Source organism: Ambystoma mexicanum, chromosome 1q, assembly GCF_040938575.1.
Source record: "Ambystoma mexicanum isolate Mex_15411 chromosome 1q, UKY_AmexF1_1, whole genome shotgun sequence".
In the NCBI taxonomy this organism is placed as follows: domain Eukaryota; kingdom Metazoa; phylum Chordata; class Amphibia; order Caudata; family Ambystomatidae; genus Ambystoma; species Ambystoma mexicanum.
The window spans coordinates 666311893-666338718 of record NC_090922.1 but is presented as its reverse complement, the minus strand read 5'-3'; the positions used below and the strand labels follow the sequence as shown (position 1 = coordinate 666338718).

At 44.1% G+C, this 26826-nt stretch overlaps 1 protein-coding gene across 2 annotated transcripts in view; it reads right to left on the bottom strand.

Annotated features, from left to right (window-relative positions):
* LOC138535011 (dimethylaniline monooxygenase [N-oxide-forming] 2-like) overlaps positions 1-26826 on the bottom strand; it is an 812736-nt gene that overhangs the window by 110500 nt on the left and 675410 nt on the right. For both annotated transcript variants that reach the window (XM_069641263.1, XM_069641262.1), the window contains one exon: positions 17263-17335. In XM_069641263.1, coding sequence (XP_069497364.1) covers positions 17263-17335 — 73 coding nt within the window. The remainder of the gene's footprint in view (positions 1-17262; positions 17336-26826) is intronic.

The window sequence follows — 26826 nt, the reverse complement described above, 5'->3', positions numbered from 1 at the left end:
CTTTCCTTCACATGAATACAAGAGATCTAAATATGATTGTCTTGTGATCAGAAGGAACTACTTGATACAGTTACCCTATAACTATCCTCCCTGAGAACCTTATAGAGTAACACCGGAAATATTATGCTTACAAACAATAACACATAGAAGTTATTTTTGTGAAATCTGATGATTTATGTTCTAATTTCTAAGTCAGCTTTTTCTACAATTGATAGCTTATATTTCTTGGAGCTTAAAAGATTGTTGCATTGATTTTTAACTTAACCAATACCACGGCCCACATCAACCTTGTGCTATGCAGTTTAATAACTATAGAATAAAACATAGCTTCTAATTTATTTGAAGGATTTTTGTATGTACTGTAGGAAGTGGTTGGTGTTCTACCAGGTATGAAAATATATATGCAGAGAATAAAGATGGATTGGCCTGTTTTAATTCCGATCTTGGTTTGTTTTCTTGCTAATGTTTAGAATTCCTTTCATGGGTTGTAATGGAAGTAGGTGCTCTTTGAGGCTATGATTGGTCCCCCAATCCTTCTTGTGTGCCACTGCTGGGGTTGTACTCTGTATCAGAGGTGTAGCTGTTAAAAAACACTGTCTTCTCTTACAAGAAGCAGGACTGCAGTAAAGCTGGTCATCATAATCACCTTCAATATCTCCAACACCAAAGCCATCATCAACATCATAGGCCAAATTCAAGGATTGGCGATTCAGTGGGGCTTCTGGGCTGAGTAACATCATGCTCCTCTAACTTGGCTATGGCTCTGCTGCTCCTGACCAACTGCTAAGAGCTGTATCCAACCTCCCTCAAGAACGTCTACTACTCCTGCCACAGATTCTGTAACAGTCTTTTCAACTGGCACCTCAACAGACCACTGCAGAACCTGGACATTTATGATGGTCTGCTGCAGCAAAAGAGGATGGAATACATCCCCACTTGTGCCATACTCCATTCTTAGGGAACGTGAGGTTTATGCTGGCTGCACTGAAGTGGCAGAAACAGCTAAGCCATAGATGATATTGAAAGGACTAGAGGCCAACCCCACAAACGAGTTGGAATGCTTGCACAGTTTGTTGTAGCAGTAGTGGATATAAACATGAGTTTATTGACTGACGTTTTACTACTCTACTACCCAAGATTCATGCATCCCCAGCAATTGCAGCATATACCATTTTGGTAGTGAACTGTGCACCATTTCCACTCTGCCTTCCTCTCCTCTTCAAACATTTGGCTTTTGGCTTGATGGACATATTGTTTTGTGATGAGTTGTACCTCAAACGCTACAGACAAAGGAGGTGGAGCTCTATGTCCATATCCTGCGATCACCAGCAACCACCGCTTCCAACAATTTTATGGCACCAGTAAAATGTCCTCATCCCCAAAATAATTCAACTGCTTGTTTTGTGAGTGTGCTTGTTCAGACAAGCTGCCCCAGTGCAAAGTTCTCCCTGGTCTACCGCTTACAGTGTGCTCAAGTAGGTGGTGTGTTGTGTGACACTGCCAATTAACCATCCACTATGTGCCCACTTCCCCAGAAAATGTCCAAAACCCCCAAATTCTTTCCTGACCCCCAAAAGTTGTGACACATACATTTAGTTGAACTGATTGTGTATGGGTGCATGTTCGATAAAACAGCCCCAGTGCATATCTGCAAAGTATATTGTTGAGTTACCTGGCAGACAAAGTGAAACCACTCATAAAATCCCAAAAGCTAGCCTGTCTTTCTGTAAAATGCTGATTGCTCTTAAGTGGTGTTTTTGAAAATAAAAAAAAAAATCATGTCATGTTGTGCACGCCCTAAAATCCACCTACCCAACTTATCACCCATATTAAATGCACAACTGGCATTGATGTGTTTATTTTTTTTAATTTTATTTATTTGCATATTTTTTACAAAATATCCCTAGCAAAAAGAAAACAAGCATCCAATTATTGCATGTTAATCAATTTGATACACTACAGATACATATACAAATAAAAGTAAAAACAAGGCAGAAAGAGGAGCAGGTGGGGAAAGGTTGGCAGGGGAGAGGTAGAGAGAAGGAAGAGGAGAAAAGGAAGGTCTTGAGGAGCTTCCAGAACTTAAGGAGGTCCGGCTCAAGGTGGAGAGTGGCAGGGAGGCCATTCCAGATGGAGGCACCTGCAGAGGAAAGAGATCTACCACCCAGTCTCTGCTTGGAAAAGTGACTCACCCACAGAGAATTGGAAGTGGACGAGCAGAGTGCTCTGGAAGGCCTTTGCCTTTGCTCTGCAAAGGCTTTTGAACTTAATCCTTGCAGCCTCTGGGAGCCAGTGGAGGGATTTCAAAGCCAGAGAGATGCAGTCCCTGGGCTTGAGGCCAATGATAAGTCTTGCAGTCCTGTTTTGGATGAGTTGCAGAGGGCGGAAGGTAGACTTAGGTAGTTTGAGAAAGAGGCTGTTGCAATAGTCAAGCCTAGAGAGAACCAGGGCTCTGGAGACAGTGAACTTCTGGGGGAAGGTGAGAAAAGGTAGAATACCTCTGAGGAGGTGCAGTTGGAAATGGGACTTTCTGGAGATGTGTGAGATGTGTGGAGAGAATGTGAGAGTGTAGTCGAAGATGACCCCAAGGTTTTTCTGCCTCACAAGAGGGTGAGGGCACGCCAGAGTGAAAGAGGAAAAGTGGGAGCAGGGGTCCCAATGAGAAGGATCTCCAACTTACTGGCATTAAGGCAGATAACATTAGAGGCACACCATGCCTGAATAGCGGAAAGACAGTCAGGAATGAGTGAGGAGGAGCCCGAGGGTAGCCTGAAAGAGAGATGTGTGTCATCCGCATAACACTGAACATTAGAGGAAAAGGTAGAGATCAAGCATGCCAAGGGGGTTAGATAGACATTGAAAAACCAGGGCGAGAGGATAGATCCCTGGGGAACACCACATGTTGAGAGTGTGATTGAGAAGAGGAAGGACCAAAGTTCAACCTGGGAAGGTTGGTCCAAGAGAAATGAGGATAGCTGTGCCAGAGCCTGATCCGTGATGCCCAGGGTATCTTGAAGATGGGTGATCAGGATGTTGTGGTTCAGCGTGTCAAGAACAGAAGAAAGGTCGAGGTGGATGTGGACAGAGGGAGAGTTAGAGTCAAGGTTAGAGAGCAAATCTGCACAGGTGTTCGGGAGAGCAGTTTCAGTGCCTCTGGCTGCTCTGACGCAAGACTGATGGTCATGGAGACAACCAACATATTCAGTGTGGAGGCTTAGCTGGGAGATAGACAATTTCTCCAGGAGTTTTCCTAGGAAAGGAGTAATAGAATTTGGGAGATAGTTTACCAGGATGGAGGGGTTAGCAGAAGGCTTTTTGAGCATTGGGGTGCACAAGGTAGTGCTTCAAAGGAGAGGGGAAAACTTAATGGTTCTGGAGGGGTAGGGAGACACCTGTTTGGATGTGACTTTCATAGACTGGACTTGTCTGGAAACCTCCTCAGGTGTGACAGGAGAGAGGGAAGAGAGGCAGAGGGGAGAAGGGGCGGCCAAGGAGGGTCTGAGAGAGGTAGAGGGAGGGGAGCAGAAGAGAGTGAGGACAGGATGTCCTGAGTTTCTGTAGTAAAATGAGAGACCAGGGCAGAGCAAAGGGCCTGCATGGGTGTTGTAGAGGAAGATGCTGCAGCAGGATTGGCCAGCTCCTTGCAGATTTTAAAACGTTGGGCCGTGTTGTCAGATGCTGCAGAGATTCAGGCTTTAATGTAGACTCTTTTGTTTTAGAGAGGATGGTGAGTCTATATTGCCTTTGAAGTAGGCGGCAGGCCAGTTTATAAGAGGGTGAACCTAAATCTCCCCATTTCTGTCCAGCTGCTCTGCACTGGCGTTTCAGGACGGCCAGGTCAGAGTCGTACCAAGAAATGTACTTTTTGGCAGGCTTCAGGCAGATCCTCATGACAGAGGCAAGGATGTCAAGAGTGTTAGAGATGGAAAGGTGAAAGTTGGAAAGGGATGTGTCAGTATGGGAGTCAGCAAAAGGAGTAGATGGAGGAGAGCAGGTGGAGGCACTGACACTCTTTTCATGGGTCAGATGACCTTGAAGGAGGGTGGCAGTGCTGGGTAGGCCATAGTCAGGGGAATAGAAAGCTTCAAATGAAAAGAGAGAAGAAAGTGATCAGTCCAGGAGAGAGGAGTAGTGGGACGGTTAGAGAGAGGGATGTCAGAGGAGACGAGATCATCTAAGGTGTGTCCAGCAGAGTGGGACGGACCAGAGGGTAGAAGGGAAAGGAAGAGAGAGTCACAGAGGTTGCAGAAAAGTCCTGAGGAGTCAGGAGAGTCCCTGTGTATGCTGAGATCCCAAAGGAGGAGAAGCTGGGAGGTAGCATAGAGGAGAGAATAAGTGAGGCCAGCCCATTCAGAGAGGAAGAGGGTGGCCTGGCCAGGTGGCCTGCAGAAGGTGACCTGGGCCAGAAGAAACAGAGAGTCTGCAGACCAGGCATTGAAAGGATGAGTAGCCTTGAGTGGGAATGATGGAGAATCCACTCATGAAATATCAGGGCCACTCCTCCTCCGGACCTGTTGGGCCTGGGCTCGGAGAGCATCTTGTAGCCCACAGGAAGATGTGTGGAAAAACCTTAAACCATTTCTCTGTAAGAGTGAGAACATCTAGATTCAGCAGTTCAAGGAGGTGGCAGATGCCAGAGGAGTGTTTGACAGCAGAGCGACAGTTTGGAGTAGCAGTGTGGAGCAGGTTGCCACTTTTGAAAGACTTCCGTGGAGGGGTACAAGGGACAGGGGTTCACATCGGAAAGTGACAGAGGAGCCTGGGAGGTAGAGAGAGGAGGAGGCAGAGGAACCAAGGAAGATGTGGATGGCAGAGGAGCTAGAGAGGTGGCGGCCAAGGGAGGCGAGGTAGCCAGGAGAGCCAAAGCTGGCAAGGGAACCAGAGTAGCGGAAGGAGGGAGTGGCAAGGGAGCCAGGAGGAAGATGGCAAGGAAGCCAGGGTGGTGGACGAATGTGGATGTGGGGCCAGCGCAGAGGTAGCTGGGGTGGCAGAAGGAAGAAAGTCGAGAAGGTTGGGCTGAGGCCCTTGTACCAGGACAGTACCATTGAGATAGACATTAATGATGACTCTGGAGTAGCAGTGTGAAGCAGGTTGCCACTTTTGAAAGACTTCCCGTGAGGGGCACAGGGGACAGGGGTTCACATCAGAAAGTGACAGAGGAGCCTGGGAGGTAGAGAGAGGAGGAGGCAGAGGAACCAAGGAAGACGTGGATGGCAGTCAAGAGAGGCGAGGTAGCCAGGAGAAAGACATCTGGCAAGGGAGCCAGAGAGGTAGAGGACGAGGCAGGCAAGGGAGCCAGGAGAGCCAAAGCTGGCAAGGGAGCCAGAGTAGCGGCTGAGGGGGTGGCAATAGAGCCAAGGAGGTAGATGGCAAGGTGCCATAGGAGCGGAGAGAGGGGGTGGCAAGGGAGCCAGAGTAGCAGAGGGGCTGGGTTGTAAGGGAGCCAGAATAGCAGAGGGAGGGGGTTGCAAGGGAGCCAATGAAGAATATGGCAAGGGAGCCAGGATGGTGGACAGAGGTGGCCGAGGGGCTAGCACGGAAGTGGCTGGGGTGGCAGAAGGAAGAAAGTTGATGAGGCGAGGGAGGCGCCTATCGAAAAGTAGAAGGTTGGTCTGGGGCACTTGTACCAGGATGGTACCATTGAGATAGACATTAATGATGTCTCTGGAGGAATAGAAGGGGCTAAGAGGACCTCCTAATGTGTGCCACCATTAATGGGTGAGGAGTAAGGAGAGAGCAGACCGACCATATGAAGGGTCCACAGGTATGGTGAAGGAACAACAAAGAGGATGTCAGTGAGAGTCTCTCTGGAGGAAGCACTGACATAGGTGGCAGCGATGGGAATGCATGGGTTGGAGACCAGTGTGTCCTTCTTGAGCTTCTTCCTACCAGACTCAGTGAGAGGAGAAGGATAGGAGATAGAGAAACAGTTAGAGAAGATGGGGTAAATAGAGAGCACCATAGTTGGTGTGGGAGGTAGGCGAGAAGGCACTTTGCAAGGCTGAGAAACTGAGGTCCAAGGGAGGGGTGCAATGGGAGGGGGAAGGAGAAGAGAGAACACAGTGATGCACAAGTACAGTGAACAGGCTAGGATCAGTGGGCTACAGTAGGGTAACAACCTCTACAACAGAGTACCGAGAACAACAGAACAGCCACAGGCAATGAGTACCAACAGTGGGAGCCGGCTCAGAACACCCGAGGGGGAGAGCTGGAAGCCAGAGCTGGGGCACCTATACAAGAGGAGAAAGGCCTATTTGAAAAAGCAAATCATGAGATGAGAGCTGTTTACAAAGCATTACAAAAATACTCCAAAACTAATCGTGCAGAACTGTTAATTCCCAAATCTGCTCATCATACTTCAGCATCTAATCAAAGGAGACCAATTTCAATCATCACACAGTTTTCAAGAGATTCATCCACCTTATACAAACTTGCATCCAAACACTGGCATTTACTACATTTGGATAAAGATCTTGCTCCCTTTATCACAGAAAAGCCCAAGTTCACTTTTACCAAAGCCAATACTCTTCGGAACCAACTCAGCCCCTCCTTTTTTTACCTAATTGACACCAGAATTTCCTCTACATGGTTGAAACAACCTGTTGGTTTCTACAAATGTGGTAATTGCAACCAATGCCAATATGCACATCACAATTGTCAAGAATTTGCTGATACTAGTGGGACACAAATTCAAATCAAAGACTTCATCAATTGCAAATCCAAATCAGTTGTATATGCCATTATATGTGTTTGTCACAAACCATATATAGGCAGCACTATAAGACAATTGAGAGTTCGCATTAGAGAACATCTCTCCAGTCTCAATAAAATGGACACCAACTTGACCCTGGCGATGCACAGGCAAACCCAACATCAAATGGACAACAAAGCAGACATTCGCTTTATAGGTTTGATCAGAGTAAAATGTGGAAAACGAGGTAGCAACACATGCCTCAAACTCAGACAATTGGAATAAAGCTCATTTACCTTTTTCGCTGTACTGACATAGGCCTCAATACAGACCATGAAATGCATGTATTTCTATAATTAATTTTGTATTAGACCTTTAATCACAAGTCTAATTACACTGTATATATTTTTTGGTACTAGTAATGTCAGTTGCTTCTTCGGCATTACTTGATATTGCTCTAGATTACTGTAATAGACCTAGCTAATCCATACTTATGACAGCCTCTCCCTCCTATCTCTATACATGTACATTCATATAGATTTTTTTTCTAATTTGATTATTTGTAACATTGCTGCTGCTATTACAAATTCGTTATTCTTTGTGAACTTATAGCAACATTATGGGAACATCTCATTTGGCCATCACCACATGATTCTGTGACCAGATTATAACTATAGATTGACATTTCCATATTATCTAACTAACTGCCAATAAGTAATTAATTAATCGTCCCCAATGAGCATTAAAATAACAACCTTTGCACTATCTTGTGCCCCATGGATAATGTATACCTAAACAAACTCACAAGACTTTTTGTTTGTTTACTTAGATTCAGCCGCAATCGCGGTGGTGCGCATGGCGGCACCAGCTTCAACAAGCGTGTGACGTTGTGCGTATCACCGGCGCATGATGTCATGTGCACTACCGGCGCGTGATGTCACAACTGTGTCCGGAGCTATGACTTAGTGTCTGCCGCTTCCAACACGGACGGAAGCGGCACGTACACTACTTTGTGATGGGGATTTGGCCCCAGGATTCGTAGCACAGTATTTCACTGCTCAAACAGGTACAGTAGCCAGGCATTCCTCCCAATTTCTTTTCCCTAGCACCACTATTCGTATACCTTCTTACTATCATGTACATCTCTACCTATGACCACCCTTCTTATTTAATTTTTAGACCCACGCATTGAATGACCAGACCATAATTTGCAATATTGATATCCTGAATAAATACTATCAGGGAAAGTCATCTGTCCCTTTCCCTGAACCGCTCGCTCTGTTTTTAGCCTTATCCACTGCTATCAACAATTAGTTTACCTGTTTCTTAATTCCACATAGGTTGTCAGGTCTATGCTTTGACCCTGATTATACTCTACAAGTGGCTATTCCACTTACCAGGACTCACGGTATATGTCCTATAAATTTATTTTTTAAATTTATTTTGGTATGGCTAATTAAATTAACTTTAAAAAAAAAAAAACATACCATAAGAAACAAAGAGAACAAAAAATATTCAATTTTACACAATTTTAAACCTAAGAGTTAAGACCAAATTAACAAATAAACTTGTACTAAGTTTCAAAGTTACAATGCTATACCGACTCGATTCGTGATAAGGAGTCACATGCTTAACAAATTGGGCAAGTGCAATCTGAACAGAAGACTTTGTGTTAGTTAACAAGTAGTTCCATATTTATTCTTTAGAATGGAATATTTGGAAGTTGCATTTTGCATGAAAATACTTGTGTCTCAAACAGCTTAAAGCTGGGCATTCAACCACTAAATGACGTAATGTTTCAATTAATTGGTGGTTGCAACAATATCTACAGAAGGTTTGATCTTGGGACACCAATTGTCTTCTTCCCAAAATCTGTCTTGATAAGCACAAATTCAAGCGGATGCACATCATCTGGGCTCTTACGAAACTGGAAGCACATTAAATTAAGTAAGGTTCAGGGAAACGCATTTTTTTGTGGGCTGACTTTACCACTTCACAGTCCACATATTCCAAACATTGGTTACGTGTGCTTATCCAGTCAAAATGAAATAATTTCAGTTTGGCCTTTGTTGGATTCATCAACAGTAGTTCAAGGGCGATATTAGCTTTATCTAAAGTATCCAGAACACAGTCCACCCATTTCTTGCCAGAAATTAACAGATAGTTGGCTAACACACCCAACATGTTGGAGGATGAAGCTCCAATTAGACACTTCTGATAGAGCAAACAGAATTTCCACAATACTTGAGTGCACACAGAAATTAAGCCTACTTCATAACGAATCAATGGTATAGGGATGCACTGGGGCAAGCCCAGAACTCCCTTCCAAAAACAAGATTCAAAATGATCCCAAAAGGCTCTTGGCTTTGGTGCTACGGTCTCTGCCCCGTAGGTAATTATGGGCGTTACTTTTTGTAGAAAAAAACTAATAATGTGAATTTACCATATCTAAATAGTAAAATTTTAGCTTGTGATGTTAGTGAGCAAGTTTTCACGTCAAGGGTTATGCGATAAATGTTATCGTTCATAACTTCTGTGAAGGGAAGACCCAAATATTTGTACTGCTGCACTGCGATTAGGTCTTGGTTGTAAAGAGACCAGGTAGATTTACTCGTTCTTTTTATTGCAGTTTTGTGGCAAACTACTAGTTGGGTTTTTTCAAGATTGATAATAAAATTATTCTCAGTAACATATTCCTGGAGTTTGTGTAAAAGATTTTGAAGACCATTAGGAGGCCAAGACAGTAACACCAGATCATCGGCGTATAGCAGCCACGTAACCTTTTGTTTACCTAGTTTGGGTGAGTCAGCTATTACGTTCTCAAATTTGAGGCAAATAATTAGCAAAAAGAAATTAAATAGGGTAGACGCTAAAGTACATCCCTGTTTTAAACCTCTTTCAGTAGGAATTATGGCTGATAATAACCCTTCTAAAGATAATCTCACTTGCAGGGAGGAGTGCGAGTGCAAGAGTTTGATTAATGTGAGAATCGAAGAAGGACAGCCGTGTTGGAGAAGTTTCTTAAATAGAAGTTGGCGATCGATCGAGTTGAATGCAATGCTGAAATCAACAAAAGCTACATAGAGATTATGGTTTTCATTAACATATTTGTGTTTGATCAAATTAAGTACAAGCATGTTAGGGGCAGTGCCAATTCCGCTGACAAAACCAGATTGAAACGGGTCTCTTTTGCGTTCGCGCTTCGTCCAATCATTTAGCTCCTGTAAGATGATACGACTAAACAATTTGCCAGGGGCGTCTAATATGGCAATCGGACGGTAGTTTTGAGGCAACTGACAATCACCTTTCTTATACAATGGTATAATTATGGCATGTCTCCAAGAGGCTGGTATAGATTGGGTAAAGCTAATATTTTTGAAGATTTGAAATAAAACTTCAGCCCGTAGGGTCGGATTGAGTTTGAATAGTTTGTTCGAAAGCCCGTCCATGCCTGGGGCTTTAGAATCACTTAGTGTGGAAATAATGTGCAATATATCACATTTTGTGAAATTAAGATGGAATGGCACGATACTTTCACATTGTTGCTCCACCAGTACCGTTGAGGGTCTTGCATAGATCTTAGTGAAATGTTCAATCCAGCTCTTCTCTGAGACATTGTGTGATTGTATCATAATTTGGGAAGTGGATGTAACTGCATTAGAGAGGTCCACATTTGAGCCGTGTTTTGATTACGAGTCATAGACAACATGGCCTCGCCATCCCTTTGATAAAGGGAAGCCCGGTGTGAACTCATCCAATTTTTATGTCTTTTTAATCAGGATAGTTGCCCTATATTTTGAAGGGAGAAGAGCGACAATGCGTAACTGAGCAGGATATTCAGTTTTCGTCCTTTTAACCAGTGTGTCAAAAACATGATTTCTCACTGGAAAACTGGCTTTTGAGGTGTTTTCGAGGGAGTCAATCATTGGCTTGTTAAAATTTGGTGATCACTGTCACCAACAGACATTACATTAAATGAGACCCCATTCATGAGTAACTTTAGATCGACATATATATAATCAATGATGGCTTTGTGTATTCCACATTGCCAGGTGTGTTTTGGAGGAACGTCCCCTGCACACGATCCATTCAACATGCACAAACCTCGAGAGGACATCATTTGTTCCCATTGCATTAGTCTGGAGTTTTCTAAAAGTTGTTTAGCCGAAAAAAAAATGCAAGTTGAGATCGCCAGCTATTACAGTGTGACAGATTTCTGGTGACATCACAATAAAATCCAACATGCAAGTCATATCCTTAAAGAAACTTTCATCGTTGATACCATTATGATTCCAATATACATTAATTAAAGCATACAAAGTTGAACAGATTGAAACTATAGTTAGCTGTACAAAGGCATTCTGGGAATAAGATGACACTAACTTGATGGTAGAACTAATTTTGAAGGCAGTTAGAAGTCCCGACATTGGGTGTCCTTTTTCGACTTGCAGAGCGGGAGTAAAGTGCATAGTGTGATCTTGCCAGGTGGGGGGTTTGGTGAGCATTGTTTCCTGGAACATAATTATGTCAAACTGATTTAGGTTTACTTTATAGTTATTAAACAAGTGGGAGTGACCACAAGAGTTCCAGGAGGCAAATGATAGCGGCCTATTTTTTAAATTGTGGGCTTAGTTAACTGGATACTACACAGTTACATTCACGTTTAGATTGCAAATCACGCTCAAAATGTTCCTCGTCACCTACAATAGCTGCTACTTCAACATCTTGCACTGAAGCTTTGATTAGGTCGTTAGCTGTTGAAGGACCAATAGTCAGCAGGAAACCTATGTTAAAGAGATGGTTTTTAGCAGACCATATAATATTGTGAACCAAACGAGAGCGCAGCTTCAAACAGCTAACTGTCAGTATGTTTTTATCAATAAATTCAACTTGTTCAATGTCATCAAACCCCACATCTTCTAGTTGATTTAAATCAGAGAATATCTCCGGGCGACAAGCAATGATTAGAGAATTCAAATTATTGTCCCGCAAGGGACCTGCTAGTTGTTTCTTCCCGGTGGCAGGTTGATGCTGCAATTCAGCCACCAGCTGAAGTGTGTTTTTAGATATAGCTTTAGGCAATAGAGCTTGTAGCATCATAGCTATTTCTAGTCCTTGACCCTCCAGTGTTTTCGCCTCTATTCTAGTTTTTTCAGTTGAATTCGCACCTCCTCTTTTGTCAGGAGCGAAATGGACTATTTTTTGGTCTTTAGAACCGGATTTACAAGAAACATTTGATGGAGGTTGGCTTTGTTCCCGTAGGTTTCTTTCGGGGGCCAAATGTGTGGAAGAGATTGTTTGCTGTGCACTTACTAATGGCAGGTTGCCAAAGTTAACCATGTAGGCTTCAACAGCCCTTCGAATTACATCCTGCCTGGAGGTCTGGCCAGTAAGGTCAATAGAATTTCCCTGCTCTATGGGGGTGCCAATAGAGACCAATTGAGGATTTGACCGTTCAACTACTGACGATGACTCATGACTCTCAATGGCCTCTACCAGTTTGTCCAAGGGGGCACGTAGTATAGGATTTAGTAGAGGCTTTGGGTTTCCTGCTCTGGCTTTCCGCTTCTGATTCAAGAGCATGTATTTTTTCGTGATAGCAGCAGATGCCATGGTGCTTTTTGGGGTATTAAGAGCATTAATAAATTGTTTTGCAGAATTTGAAACATCACCTTTTTAGTCTTTATGTTTTTGGACTTCTTTTTTTCTTGTACTACTCACATTTTTTTCTGAGGATTGCCTAGATTTTTATTTAAAGGATTGGAGGCTAGTGTTTCCCCATTGATAGATTTAGTATGCATTTTATATATGGTCCCTACCCTTTCTTTTCCGACTCAGTTACTCCATAGACAGTAGTTACACCACTCATTGGTAACCTTACCCTCACAATCCGTTTGGTTCAAAGGCTACTTGAGTGCTCCATTGATTCACGGTATATGACAAACTGTCCCAATTGTGTCGGATAACATTTCCCACCTATCTTACGCATGGTTCTTTTCTTACCCTTTTCTACGCACCTTCTCCATAATTTGCAGTCCCACAATTTATTGGTGTTCTTATCCTCACTATTCATAGTCCTCCCTTGCGCATACCCCATGCCCATGAGATGTTCCCATTTGCATGCTACTTTGAATGCTCTGTAACTAGGTATAATTTGTTCAATGTATCCTTTTTCACTTTGTACCTTTCATTCTATTTGATGTTCCTTTGCAATGGTCACTCCAACACATGTGATACCATCCATCGCCCAACTGAACCATGGTATCGTTTTTAATCAATTTTTATGACACTTTTTTCTTTTCAATTCATTACAATTACCTACCAATGGCTTGATGAATGTATTTCATAATTTATTTGTTTCATTTTCCATGATATGATGATCTTGTTTCACAATATCTAACGTCCCTATGATGTGTTTAATTTATCTCATCATGCTTTACTTTTGCTATACTCCAATGTTTTTGTTTTTATATACTATGTTTTTTGTTTATTTAATTACCTACACATGTACAGCCTTGATAAGGATCCGGAGGGTCGAAACACGTTTCGGCTGGTGTACTATCAAAAATCAAAATAAATATAAAGACTTCACTTGTCACAGTACAAGATCCAATTTGAATGAACTTATTTCTTTTAAGAACTTTCCGAATACATATTGATCTCAACACGGGGATTCGCACGTCGATCTTACCTTCAAATCTCTTTTCAGTCATTTGTATTCTGGGTGAGCTGCGCTGTTCAGGGGATTTGGCAAACTGGAGACGTCTGATGAGGTAACTGGGTCATTCGGCCTGACAGTCAAAGAAGCATGGAGGTATAGACAACTAGCACACTGGCTAGAAGCGGCAAGGGGGATGAGTAAGGCAACTGTCAGAAGCTTCCTATTATCAAGCTAGCACAGTCTTGGAAAGGAGAAGGGGCTAATCAGTAAACGCTACGCTACCTTGCCTGATTTCTCATTTGCTGATCATAAAAATGAGGGGATAGCGACAAACTGGCAGTAGATGTATGGGAGCAGATCCCGGAGGGCAAGCTACAGCACATGCTACGCAGCTTTGAAAGGGGTGCTAGGGAGGCGCAGCTTAGACTCACACACTTCAAGATCATCCAGAACTGGTATTGGAAGCCCCCTGCAAACTTGTGATGGCCGACCCCTCCAGGGCCGACAAATGCTGGAGGTGCCAATCCTTGGGTGGCGATCTGCTGCACATCTTGTGGTCCTGTCCTAAACTGACAGGCTTTTGATCTTACATTGACACAAAGGTCCTAAACACGCTAGGAAGTGTCATCTCACTTGACCCAATTCTTTGTATCTTGCATGACTTGTCAGGGCTGCATAACCTCACAGACAGGGAGGAGAGATGGGTGACTACCGCATTATTGGTAGCTAAACAGCTTGTGCTGAGACTGTGGAGATCGGCGAGCAGTCTGACGACTGACATGTGGGACACAGAGATGATTAGGGCTGCTACATATGAACGGGTGATCCATAGGGCTTTGGATAGATAGACTTCCTGATGACATGGGGTCTATTCCTGCGACATACCCAGGATTGATAGCACACTGTGGGGGGGCAGGACTCGAGTGCCCCTCTGACCCCCGTATGACAATGGAACTGCTCCACAATCTCCCTCGTTAGCCAGAATGGGGGCTGACCTGCACAGGTGGGCTACACACAACAGCGACATTAACTGCAATGGTTTGTTAAGTTGAGTTTGAAAGGTTGTTGTTTCTTTCTCTTGATACCTGTTTGTATCATGCTGATGTAGTTGGCCCCTTATCTTTTATTTATGAACAGTCCAGGAGATAATTTGCACCATGGGGAACTGAAATATGTAATGAAATATTAACTGATACATGAACTGAATATGGACTGCGACTATCTTGTAATTATACTGCCTGCGCACTATGGATTTTTATTATAAACTGTATTTGCTTCTCCACTGGTTTTACATTTTTTGTTTATAAAAATAAGAATTCTAAAAAACAGAGGAGCATTTTACAACATTTTCCAGATGTCTATGTCCACAATATATGAAATGATTGTCATGGTAAATCACTTTCATAATGCTGCAGCCACAAAATATGCCGGCATTGACAATGTAAATCACTTTGATGGTGTTGCTCGCAAAATAAATGACAACATTTCCACTGAAAAAGCCTTTAATGATGCTGCTGACAAAATACATGCTGGCATTGCCACTGCATATCACTTTGGTGACATTTTACCCAAAATATATGGCAGCAATCCGACTGAAAATCACTCTCATGATCCTGCTCACAGAATATATGCCGGCATTATAAATCACTGTAATTATGTTGCACCTACAATATACAGACCATTAAAACTGTAATTAGCTTTTGTAATGTTGGTGTGGCCACTCTCCCCTGCCAAACACATTCACCCATCACACTTGCACACATGCATGCACTCACATAGTCAGTCATATTCACACACACACTCTCCCACAGACACGCATACACTTACTCACACATGTACAAACATTCAGATTCTTGCACAACCACAATCACACACACACAGATATACACTGTATAACATTTGATGTACGCATACACATGCATTCACAAAATTGTAAACGTACCATTTCTCATTCTGGTAGGCAACAGCGATCCATCATGGGCAGACAAGTAGGAGCGCGAGCAAAGGTTAAGGAGCAACACGATTAACTTCATTAGCATTAGCATTGGAAGGTGCGCTACAGAAAGAGGGAAGACTGGAACCACATGGAACACGTGGTACCAGATGAACTAAGCGCTTGATTTGTCTTTCAAATGGCAACTCTCGGGCTGCAGCTGAGAGAGAGAGAGGATGATATCTTATGCCAAGCAGGACTTTTCTTAGACAGTGCTATGACAGGCGTGACAGGAACATTCGTCTAATCCTTTTCCTGACATTGGGTAAAGAACAGTGGTGGTAAAACCGCTGCCACCGTTCTTTCCAGACCAGCTGATAAAGAGTCCTGCAGGCTGGAGGTGTCACTCCCACCAGGTCTGACCTGGCGGGTTTAACACCACCCGCCTGCAGGCGGACATGGAAACACCGGCTCTGTCAAAAACTGAACCGGTTTTTCCATGGTCCCCATCCTCATGGAGTCCTATGGGACTCCATGGGAATGGGGACTTACAGAATTCCGCCTCCGGAATTCCCGGGTCACCGGGGTCGTAATGCCCCGGTAATTCCGGGAATCACAGAGGCGGAATGGTAATACGAGTCTGGCGGTAACCTGCCAGTTTTTCCAGCTCGGTTACCGCCGGACTCATAATGAGGCCCATTGTCGCGCAAGAGTTGACCCAAACCCGACTGGATGAATGATCCATGGGAAGGAAACAGCACGCTAACTACTTACCATCCTTAAACGAATCTGAAAAATCCATATCCATAGTATTGCTTTTCTTGGGAAAGTTGGCTTCACCAAGTTCTTGCAGCCAAAACCAGAAAAAAGGCCAAACAAGGAGAGGGAGAGCTGAGGTTCACTTGTTTGTAGAGCTTAACCCAAACAAAATCTGCAAACGAATCATTAATCATTCTGCAATATTACTCATATGCTGACGACACCCTGATCTATGAAAAGATTTGTATATCTTCTGATGAGATATCACACCTGATAAGTGGTTTCCCCCGGTTAATGGTTAGATGCTGAGTAATGAAGTGCAAATCAACCCTTATTTTATTGTATTTGATTGTTTAAAGCGTGAACCTAACTCAAGAGCAGCAGAGTGCTGCACAGGGTGTGGGTAGCCATCTTTTGGGATAAGTCCAAAGTTCCAGAATTTCAGTTTACTCTGATTTGTGTCATTCAGTGAGCTATTATCAGGACAATTATCAGTCAATGAGCGCAGAAAGGACTCAGTGATGTGACATTCCAGTGAACTATAGTCCTGCAGACTCATGCATTGGAGACATCAAAATCGTCCCCAGACTGGTGTCTGTTCTGGGCAAAGCTCAAGACCCTGTACTAAGTAACCTGTCAGGATCCAATACTGGAATGTGCCAAAATCATCATGAAGAAATTGAGTTTGGCTGTGGGCATTCTACAAATAAATACACCTAAATGAGCGTGTCGTGTATGTTTTAAGTCAAATTCGTAGCCGTTTAAGAATAGTTTATTTTGTATACTGTGAAGCACTATGAGCCATACTTTCCCAAATATAGGTTGCTGGTCCTGTACATTTGTTTTCCGTTTTAAAAAGATAAAGAGAATTGTACAATAATAGAATATACCAAGGGCATTTGGAATATTACTGTTCTAGGTCAGCATGATGTATTTAGAATGTTTGAATTGTTTAAAATAATTTAGTTTTACATATTTATTTTGTCTGTTCCAAAATGGGGAGATACCCTCTGTACCCTTATCGTCTCCCACCTCTTCTCCCTTTCTGTTCCTTGCTTACACCTTTCCTATTTTCCCCTATTTTTACATTTTTTCCCTGTCCTTTCCCCTCGCCTTATTTCACAGTGATGTCAAAGCAATTGGTCAATAAGGAAGTAATCAAGAATGCTTTTTTTTTAAATGTCAATGTTACTGAAGGCACTATGAAACATTTCATACCTTTCTGTAATCAGTGTGTTCTTCTTAGCAATATCTTCCATGCGTTCCTCCAGCGGAGGGAGCTTATTTACCCCTAAAAGAGGAATACAAACATTTGCCATATTATGCACTGAAAACATTTGCAGCAAGCAGTAGAGTTTAGGTAGACTCATTTTTGTAACAAGAAACATTTATTTAAATTAGAACTGTATTTTGTTGTAATTCACAGGCCATGACAGACCGTGGTCACTGTCCAGCAGGTGGATTCATAGACAGTCAATACATTGATGTCTACACAATGAAGACACACCCCCTCTCACGTGTCCCAATAATTACACACCCCCCCCAGGGAATAAGACCAAGAGGGAGAGATTGCAAGGATAACAACGTTTATTAAAGTAATATGCAAGCAAAGAACTCTGCTGCCCGAGAGCGCTCTGCCAAAAATTACAAGGGCAGCATATTATAAAAGACAATTGCACCATTGGTGACGATTTTAGACTGCGGCAGTTGCAAGGTTGCTGGTTGGTAGGGAACATATAGATGCGCCTGCTCCATAGGGGATGCCAGACGTCTATTGGCCGTTGCTCCCTCAGTCGATCTTGTTGCACGTGAGTCTTCTGCGCTTATTGTTACGGTGAAAGTCAGTTCAAGCGGGTGTTACATTTCTATCTAAGATAAACAACAAGGACTGAGTAATGGCTGATACCTGGACATCGCATGCAAGGGGGGTTCTTTGTAGAAAGGGGATAATACATTAGCATGCCGACCTCCACATTCAGGGCTTCACTGAGACCGCACCTTCTGCACTCCGTATCTCTCCTGGGGACGCGATTTACTGCCTATACTTCTGGTGCCTCATGATATGATCAGACATGTGTTGTTAGTTGGAAGAATATATTGCTACCTAAGATTAGGGCTGGAGTGGGTGTTCTGCAATGGCCAGGGCGAGGGGGTTAGATGCTTATGAAAGGAATGGTGAGGTTGGGGTGGGTGAGCTGTGGCCTGACGAGGTGGAGGGTGAGGGGGCACAGGCTGTTTTAGTGGAGATGGATGGGCATTTGTGTAGTAGCCTGTCCATGTCCCATGATCTTTGCCGAGTACATTCTGTGCAAGAATGATACTAGAAAATTGCAACATTGAAAGGACCGTGAACGGATGGACTTCCATGAGAACAAGCCTTAAGTGGAGCAGGTCTAATATGGGAATGGCTTGGCCCCTCTGCGAGAGAGGCTGGCGGTGCGAGTGCACTCCCGGAGTGGTAGGTTTCAGGCCTAGTAAAAATATGGCGTTTAGGCCTGGTACAAAATGGAGTTCTATGACGGGGAGGTGGATAGTGTTATGAGCCTATTTCACTTAGGTTATAGGGCCCTTACCCATACACAGTAGGAGGGGGCTTTGTCATGCATGGCTGTAATGATGTTTATTCTTTTTGGGGAGGCCTAGGGGTTTGGGGTAGGACCATATCCTTGCCAACATTCCCCCCTTTCATTGCTCCTTCAGTAACGAATACCCCCCCACAGTATTTCTACGTTAATTCGCCCTTTTCTCTGCTTATTCCCAGGCAGGGCTACCCTTTATAAGCATCAAAGCTCGGCACACAATTCTTAGGCTCTCCCCATGCCAGGCTTATTCTTCAGGAGTACAAGTCATATATATACATCCCCCATCCCCGTCTAAATCTACCCATACCTCTTTATAATGTTCGAGGTCCTGTGGTTGTATAATGGTTGTGTGATAATAATTATCCACCTTATCCCCAGTGTGGTATATTGCTACCATATGGTATTTGGGTTCATTGCTCTCTCCTGTTTGTACTTGGGCTTCCTGAGTATGGTGAGGCACGTTATTGCGATTTCTATTCCCTATAGTCACCATCATCATTGCGCTACTAAGTATTGTTTTTGCACAGCATCGGAGACCCAACTGGCACACACAAAAAATCAGCAAAATGAACACAATGATGGGGATGAGCATCTTCATAGTTGTCCCAAGCCATGACGGCACCCAGCCGAATGCCATGTTAATCCAGTCATCTTCCTGTATTGTATTGTGGCTTCCTTTTTCATTTTGGCACCCAGCTCGTGCACTGATGCTATCATGTGTGAAAGTGTCCCATTAACAGCACCTGCAGAAGGTACGAAAGTGCAACATGAACTACCAATCTTTTTGCAAACCCTGCACTACATAGTTGTGAGGAGGTCAAGGACATAACGATTTTGCTTTGTCATGAGTTGGAGCGCCCTCAGTTCCACCTTGATGACGTTAAACCCTTCTTCTGTGTCATTTGCTAGTTGGATCAGCTCCTACCTGACGATCTGCAGCCACTTGGCATTCGCTCTTGTTTGAACACTGGGCACGAGGGAGGCAAAGAATGTCTCTGCTGAGTTGAAGACTTTGTAGTCCTTTGGGATCTGTGCAAGCAAATCAGAGGATTCTTGAGACAGGTAGTTTGAGGAGCGCTTTCTCCGAAACAGAGGATCATGCCTCTCTTCTTCTGACAGTATTTGAAAGATGGGGGGTGGCGCTGTGAATGCTATATCTGTGGGCCTTGGTGCTGTTTGCCCGTCTGCAGTCACAGCTCCCCCTTTAGGTGCTCCTGGGGTACGACCAGCAGCGCAGAATGCAATGTTGTGAGTGCGCAATAGCCCCTCCAGGATGGTGGAGGTGCAGGTGCGCTTTGTTGCCTCAAACCCATTAATAGTCCATTATTGCTGCAGTTCCTTTTCACAGGTCTGGAATGATTATTGTCCTGTTGCAGCGCTTATTGGAACCCATAGGTATTTTTCCTTTGCCATAGAAACACAGTTCATAATTCTCTCATGTTAGCTTTGTGACGTGCTCTGTCCATATGTGTGCACATGTTTTTTCTACAAAGTCCAGTCTTTCATTAGAAAGGCCACAGAGCCCCTCCGCCTTGCACATAAACATTGATTTTTGCCATTTATTTTCCCCAAAAGCTTGTGCCATCTAAGCTTCATTCTTACTTTATGTGCCTGAAAGGTTCCTTGTATACTACATAGTGCAAGGTGGATGAGACATTGTGATTTTATTAAGGGTACTTCTTCAGCTGCATGCGGTATCAAGGAACACACGTACAAACTCCCATTGGTCGTTTGTCTTCCCATGGCACTCATATCCGAATACCAACTGTTAGATTGCCTGGGATGGCAAAGGTCCACCACTTTATCTAATCCTAACCCATGATAGGCATCATATTTGTACTGGCGTGCCTGCCTTTTCCTTCTACTATTATGTAGAAGGGATTGTCGTTTCCCTACTAAACTTCCACATAATCTGTCGTTGTTGCACAGTGATCATTGTCATTTGATGGTAATAACTGAACCATTAGGCTAAGGCACAGTGTGATTTGGGAGCTGCTCCATGTGATGTTAGTGGTAACAGGCATTACAGATTGTTCACTTGAAGCGGGGAGACCTTTGTATTTACATTGACAGTTTCATACACCATTGTTTGGAAAACCGTATGCATTTTTTGATTAAAGACAGTGGTAAGCAATTCATCAGGCGTTGAGGTAGCAATGATGTTAGGTTGTGAGGTAGATTGCTTTTCTGTAAACATTATAGGGGATGGCACTGTAACATTTGATACATCAAATATACTTTCAGTCACATCATTTACATCTAAAAAAGAATTTGGGGTTACCTTGGTTGAATTTTTGTGTAAGGTGGTCAAATTTAATGACGTATTACTGTTCCATTTCTGGTCTTCCCCCTCCCCCCTTCTTTTATATAGGCTCCCCAAATAAAAGCCATTCCCCAATAAATCCCCAAACCAAACATAAGGACTGTAAACAATAAAGCACTAAAGTACAACCCACAATCATAACTATACACGCAGGTTGCGATAACTTTAGTCCTACTGCTATCTAAATGAACAGTTGGATTGAGTGGCGTAAACTCCAACATTGTTGCACCTATGGAAAAGGATAAAACAGGGAGGGTATTAATAGAAGTATAGATAGAATATATGGAAGCGGGGGGAGAGGGAGAGAAAGAGAGAAAGGGAGACAGCATTTCATACATAATGAACTTTGATTTTTGGTTTTGTCTGACATCATTTTTCTGACAATAGTGGATCCATCACCTATTGTTGTCATGTCCTTAGGGGACCATGGCAGTTGTTTGTCTTTCAACTGGACAATTTGGAGAGGTGGCACCCTGTGCTTTCCTGATATCTGACAGATGTATCCAGTACCACAGTCCCTTCACTTTTATAGTGAGTGGAGTGCAGTGGATTAATTCATAGGGGCCATGGAATTTTAGAGAGTTCCATTTTCTGACAAAACTCTGTACGTACACTAGTTCTCCTGGCATTAGAGGTTGTGCAGTGCTGCTTCCTGTTGGCATCTCAGTGGTTGTTTCGTCATTCACAATGAATGGAGGTGCAATTTGTTTTGAGATGCATCTAATTGCTCGGGTGAGTGGTGTCAGATACTCTTTGAACTCTTCCCCTACCACTGTGGATGCCCGATGTGCATCAGATGCTCTTCTTACTGGCGACAATGGCATTTGCATGCGTCTACCAGTTACTATATCCCCTGGCGGTGACTAGTTGTGGTCCTTGCTAGGCTGTGTGCGCAGCTGAAATAGGGCCAGGGGCAGACAATACACCCCATTTTTCTTAAGGGAGGTGCACAATTCGGATAATCTGCTTTTGAGGAGGCCGTTTATTTTTTCTACCATTCCATTCACTTGTGGGTGGTATATGGAACACATGTTATGTTTTACCACCCAGCATTAGTGTGATTTCTTTAAATAACTCATTGAAAAAATGGGTCCCATTAACTGATCGTATTACTTCACATACTCCCCATCGGGGAAAGACTTCTCTCACTAGGAATTTGGCCACACACTTCACGTCACGGTGGGCACATGGACCTGTTTCCAGCCATCGAGAGAAGGGACACACCACCACAATTAAATAACGTGCTCCGTTACATCTCTCGCATGTCTGCATAGTCAATGTGCAGTTCACGGAAGGGGCCCACAGGGCGGGACAGAGTGCCCTGTAGTGTTCTTAAAGTCCTCCCTGTGGTGAAAACCTAGCATGTGGTACACTGGACCACCATTCTGTTGAGGTATACTTGGAGGTTTAGGACAAACCATCCTCCTGTAGATCGGCTGCTTATGTGTTGTTTTGAGCTGTGTGCTGGGAAATTAAGTTGTTCAAGTGGTACATATAGCAGTTCTATTGGCATCACTACCTTCCCTGTGGCATTTTGTCTCCATAATAGATCAGTGGGCGATTGGGTACAACTGTGCTTGATCCGTAGTTCTTGTTCTGCTGTTGGTGCTCTACTTTGCAGCTCTATCATTTGGATTTTGGGTAATGCATTGTACCTGTCCGCTTTGGGAACTTCTGTTTTTCTTACTAGGATACATTCTGTGCTCATGGGTACTGGGAGATATGCTGCTTCTTTTGCTGCTGTGTCAGCGGCTGCATTTCCCAAAGATATTTCGTCCTGGTTCTGTGTGTGCGCTTGGCACTTCACGATTCCACTACAGAGGGCTCTGCAAGGGTGTCAATCCATTTTTTCTGCACTGGGGATCCATCTGCTCTCCTAAACCCCCTTCTTCTCCATCTCGGCAGTCCAGCGTGTACCATGGTGGTTACGTATGCTGAATCTGAATAAATTGTCACAGCACACCCTTTTGCTGCATGAAGCGCTTCGATTAATGGTATGAGTTCTGCTGCTTGCGCGAAGTAGTGCATAAGCAAGTGTTTCATGATCAGTATTTCATATTCTCCTTCCTCCATCCTTACTACTGCAGTCCCTACATGTTTTTCACCCGTTTCTTGGTCGATGTACGCTGATCCATTGAAGAAGAACACTTCTCCCTCCTCGAGGGCATATTCTCTGGCCTTTTGAAAGTCTTCTCCTTCTCCCTCATATGTAGCACAGTCATGCTCTTGCATGTCTTGGACGGTCCATGGCTCTGCGAGGAACGTGGCAGGGTTTACTGCCTTACACCCAACCACATGGATATTTCCGCTGGACAATATCACTTTGTACGCTGATGCTCATTGGGTTGTAAGGGTGGACTTTGATCTTTCTAATATCGCAAACAGGGAGTAATCAACATCCAGGGTGACAGAGCATCCCATTACAATTGTTGAACTCTTTTCAATTGCGAAGGCAGATGCAGCAAGAGACTGTTTGCTTGTGAATTGACCTTGCATTACAGAATCGAGCGTGCCACTGTAATAGGCGAGTGGTTTATGACCCATTGAGCGTTTTTGTGTAAGTACAGCTGGTATTAGGGTGCCATTGGAATGTGAAAAGAGGTCGAATTCCTGATCATAATCAGGTGTGGCTAGTACTAGAGCTGTTGAAATTAGTGCTTTTAGGTCATTGAATGCTGTCTGCATTTCTGTTGTCCAGACAATATGTGTTTTTTCCTTCTGTGACTCTTTTAGTCCCTGCAGGGGCTGTGTGTATGCTGCATAATCTAGAATCCATGTTCTACAGCAATTGCAGAGTCCTAGAAACAACTGCATATCTCTAACTGTGTTTGGTTTGGAAGTGGCATGCATTGTTGCCGCTCTCTCAGGAATTATTCTTTTCTTATTCTTTTGCCATCTTTTTAAATCAATTGGCCCAAGTACAGGACCTCTGCCAAACAGTACTGCAGTTTGTTCTTGTCTACCTTATACACTTTTTGTGCAAGAAGTTGGAGAAGGGCAATGGAGTCCCTTCAACTACTTTCTTCGATCTCACTGCAAACCAATAGATCTTCTACATATTGAATGATGGAGCTCTGGACTTGTATGTCACCAAGATCTTCATGGAATATCCTGTTAAATATGTTGGGACTCTCTCAATACCCCTGGGGCAAACAACGGTGTTCATACCTTCTTCGCCTCAGGGTAAAGACTGTGAGATACTGTGATTCAGGGTCAAGAGGCACTGAGAAAAAGGCATTTTTCAAATCCACCATGGTGAAGTGGGTTGCCTGTTTCAGGATGCTGCACAAAATGGAGGCAGGATTTGGAACAAGAGGGAACTCTTTTCGGACAATATCGTTGAGGGGACGGAGGTCCTGTATCATACGCCAGCTCCTCCCTGTTGCTTTCTTAATGGGGTACACAGCAGTATGGCATGGGGATGTCGAGGGGACAATTATTCCTTGCTCTAGGAGCGCTCGTAATGTTTCTTGAATCCCTTCCCCGGCCTCTCTCAACAACGAGTATTGTTTTCCTCTGGGTACAACTGCTCCTGGTTTGATTGTTATTTTCACTGGGGTCACTTCTCTCAATAATCCCACATCATGGGCGTTATTAGTCCACAGGTAGGATGGGACTTGTTGCCTATCTGTGTCATAAAAGGGTGGTGGTCCGCTGGCGATAGCTATGAGGGGGCTTGGCACCTTTCTGTATTGCACCATATTGTCACAAGGAATATTGATTGCGAGCACAATTTCTCTGTCATTGTTGTTGTCAGTGAATAGTTCTTCATCAGTCAATTCACGCAATGGTATATTAGGGTCAGTGCAGAGCACTGTACGCCACGCGCATCCATGAATGTCAATTCCAATTGCTACAATTCTTTTAGCGGACACTTGCACCTTTTCCAGATGTAAAGAAAAAATTGAACCAGACACTATTTCTGGGGTTGCCACAGGGCAAAAGACAAAATTAGAAGCCACTCTCCATTCCTTTCTGGTGAGTTCAGGCACTGCTCTTGCCAGCACCCGGATCCCGTACAAAAACATGTCTGGACTTACTGGTACTCCTCTCGCTTTTATTTCATTGACCACAGTAAGTATTAACAGCATGGCCCTCAAGGTGCACATGCCAGGGGTGGAACAAACAATCCCTCTTTCGGTGAATGATATTGTCATATTTAATTTGCTGAGCAAGTCTCTTCCCAGTAGGTTGACAGGAGAACTTTCGTAATATAATAAGGGTGCTCATACTACCCTCCCTCCTATCTTAACGTTATATCTTCTGTGAAAGGAACCGTGACTACAACCCCAAAGAATCCCTGCGCATCGAGAGTTTGGAGAGATAACGGAAAATCTCCTTCACAAATACATGACTTCTCTGCCTCCGAGTCCACCATAAAGATGAACTGTTTGTCTCCTATCTCTGCCCCCACCAGTGGTTCGTCTTTTGGATGCAAGGTAGTAGACAGTACTGGACACGTAAGTGCTTTCTGTGGACTGTCCTAGTCTGGATAGTTATCTGTTCCTGGGCAAGAGAAGGTCTCTCCAATGAGTATGCATAATCCTTGATAGGGTGCAGGTGCATCAATCGGGACAGTGGCGAATGGGTTGTTGTTCCTCATCACTTGTTGTGTGGGGCGATTATGGGGGGCTTGCATCATATGTGGGGGGTGACGGAGTGTACTATAGCCAGGCATCGGGGGAGCTGATGGTGTGTGCGGTAAAGGTGTCTCATATGCTCCCTCTACTGGTCCCTGTGGGCTTCCCAGGTGGGGGTTCTCGTAGTATAATAGGGCTGGTTGTACTGGTGATTCCCTCCTTACCAGCTATGGCAGTCTTTTAAAAATGAACCCACCTGCCACAGGACCAACACTGTCCTTAGCTCCCTTCTCTAGGGCCTTGCCCTCCAAACCCTTCTTCCCTCTGCCCCCAGGACCCACCTCGTCCTCCGCCAGTTTTCCTTGCCACTGGGGTCCCATGTATTGTTGCTCTTTTCCCCACTGTTCTTGCACGTTGTCTGCCCACGCTGCTACCAATCTTGCCTGTGTGGCTACAGAGACACCCTCCTCCTCCCCACTGCTGTTACAGCCATGACCTTCACTAACTTTGTCTGGACGAGTTTCGCTTTCTCAGCTGACCTCCACTGAATAGTTACCTTTTCTCTCTCTTTGATCCTCTACAATGATGCACTATCATGCTCTGTATCTCGGGCCACCCTTTTGCTTCTATGTCTGCTATCTTATCCAAAGCCTTTTGTACTTCTTTTGGGAGGCCCCTCTTTATCATAAAATAAAATAGGGAGGTAGACTGGTCCCACGCAGTGCCTGTCTCTGCGCGCCACATTTCTTGGACCCGGAGGATGAACTGCGCAGCATCTTCCTTTTCCCCCATTGTGCATTGCATTATGGAGTGTAAGTCTGGGGTATCGGGAAAGTTGTCCGCAGCTCATCCCGCACCTTTGGTCTGACATTATTAAATGATGCCCCATCATGGGTATCGTTACTTATGGTCACACCCAGATAACCTGCTTTCACCAACACTGATTATGCTTGGTCACCCACTACGGACACTAGGAGGCTTTTGATATCTCCTATTGCAAAGGGCACCCCTGATGTGTTTTTCTCGAAAGCATAAATCCATTTCTCTGTGCCTGCCGTGAGTGGTGGGAGAGACTTGAGGAGGTTGTTTTCATCCACTTGAGCCCACAGGACATTATGGAGTTGCCCCGCTCCCTTGTGGATGAGGGGAATATGTAATTTTGATTCTACTTTTCCACCTTTCACTCCTGCTCCTTTCTTTTTTGCTAGGGCCATCCTCCCAAGCCTGCTTCCCATGCATCCTCTACTCAAGGGGTGGCCCATTGCATCTGTTGTACCCCTCCTACTGCACATCAAAA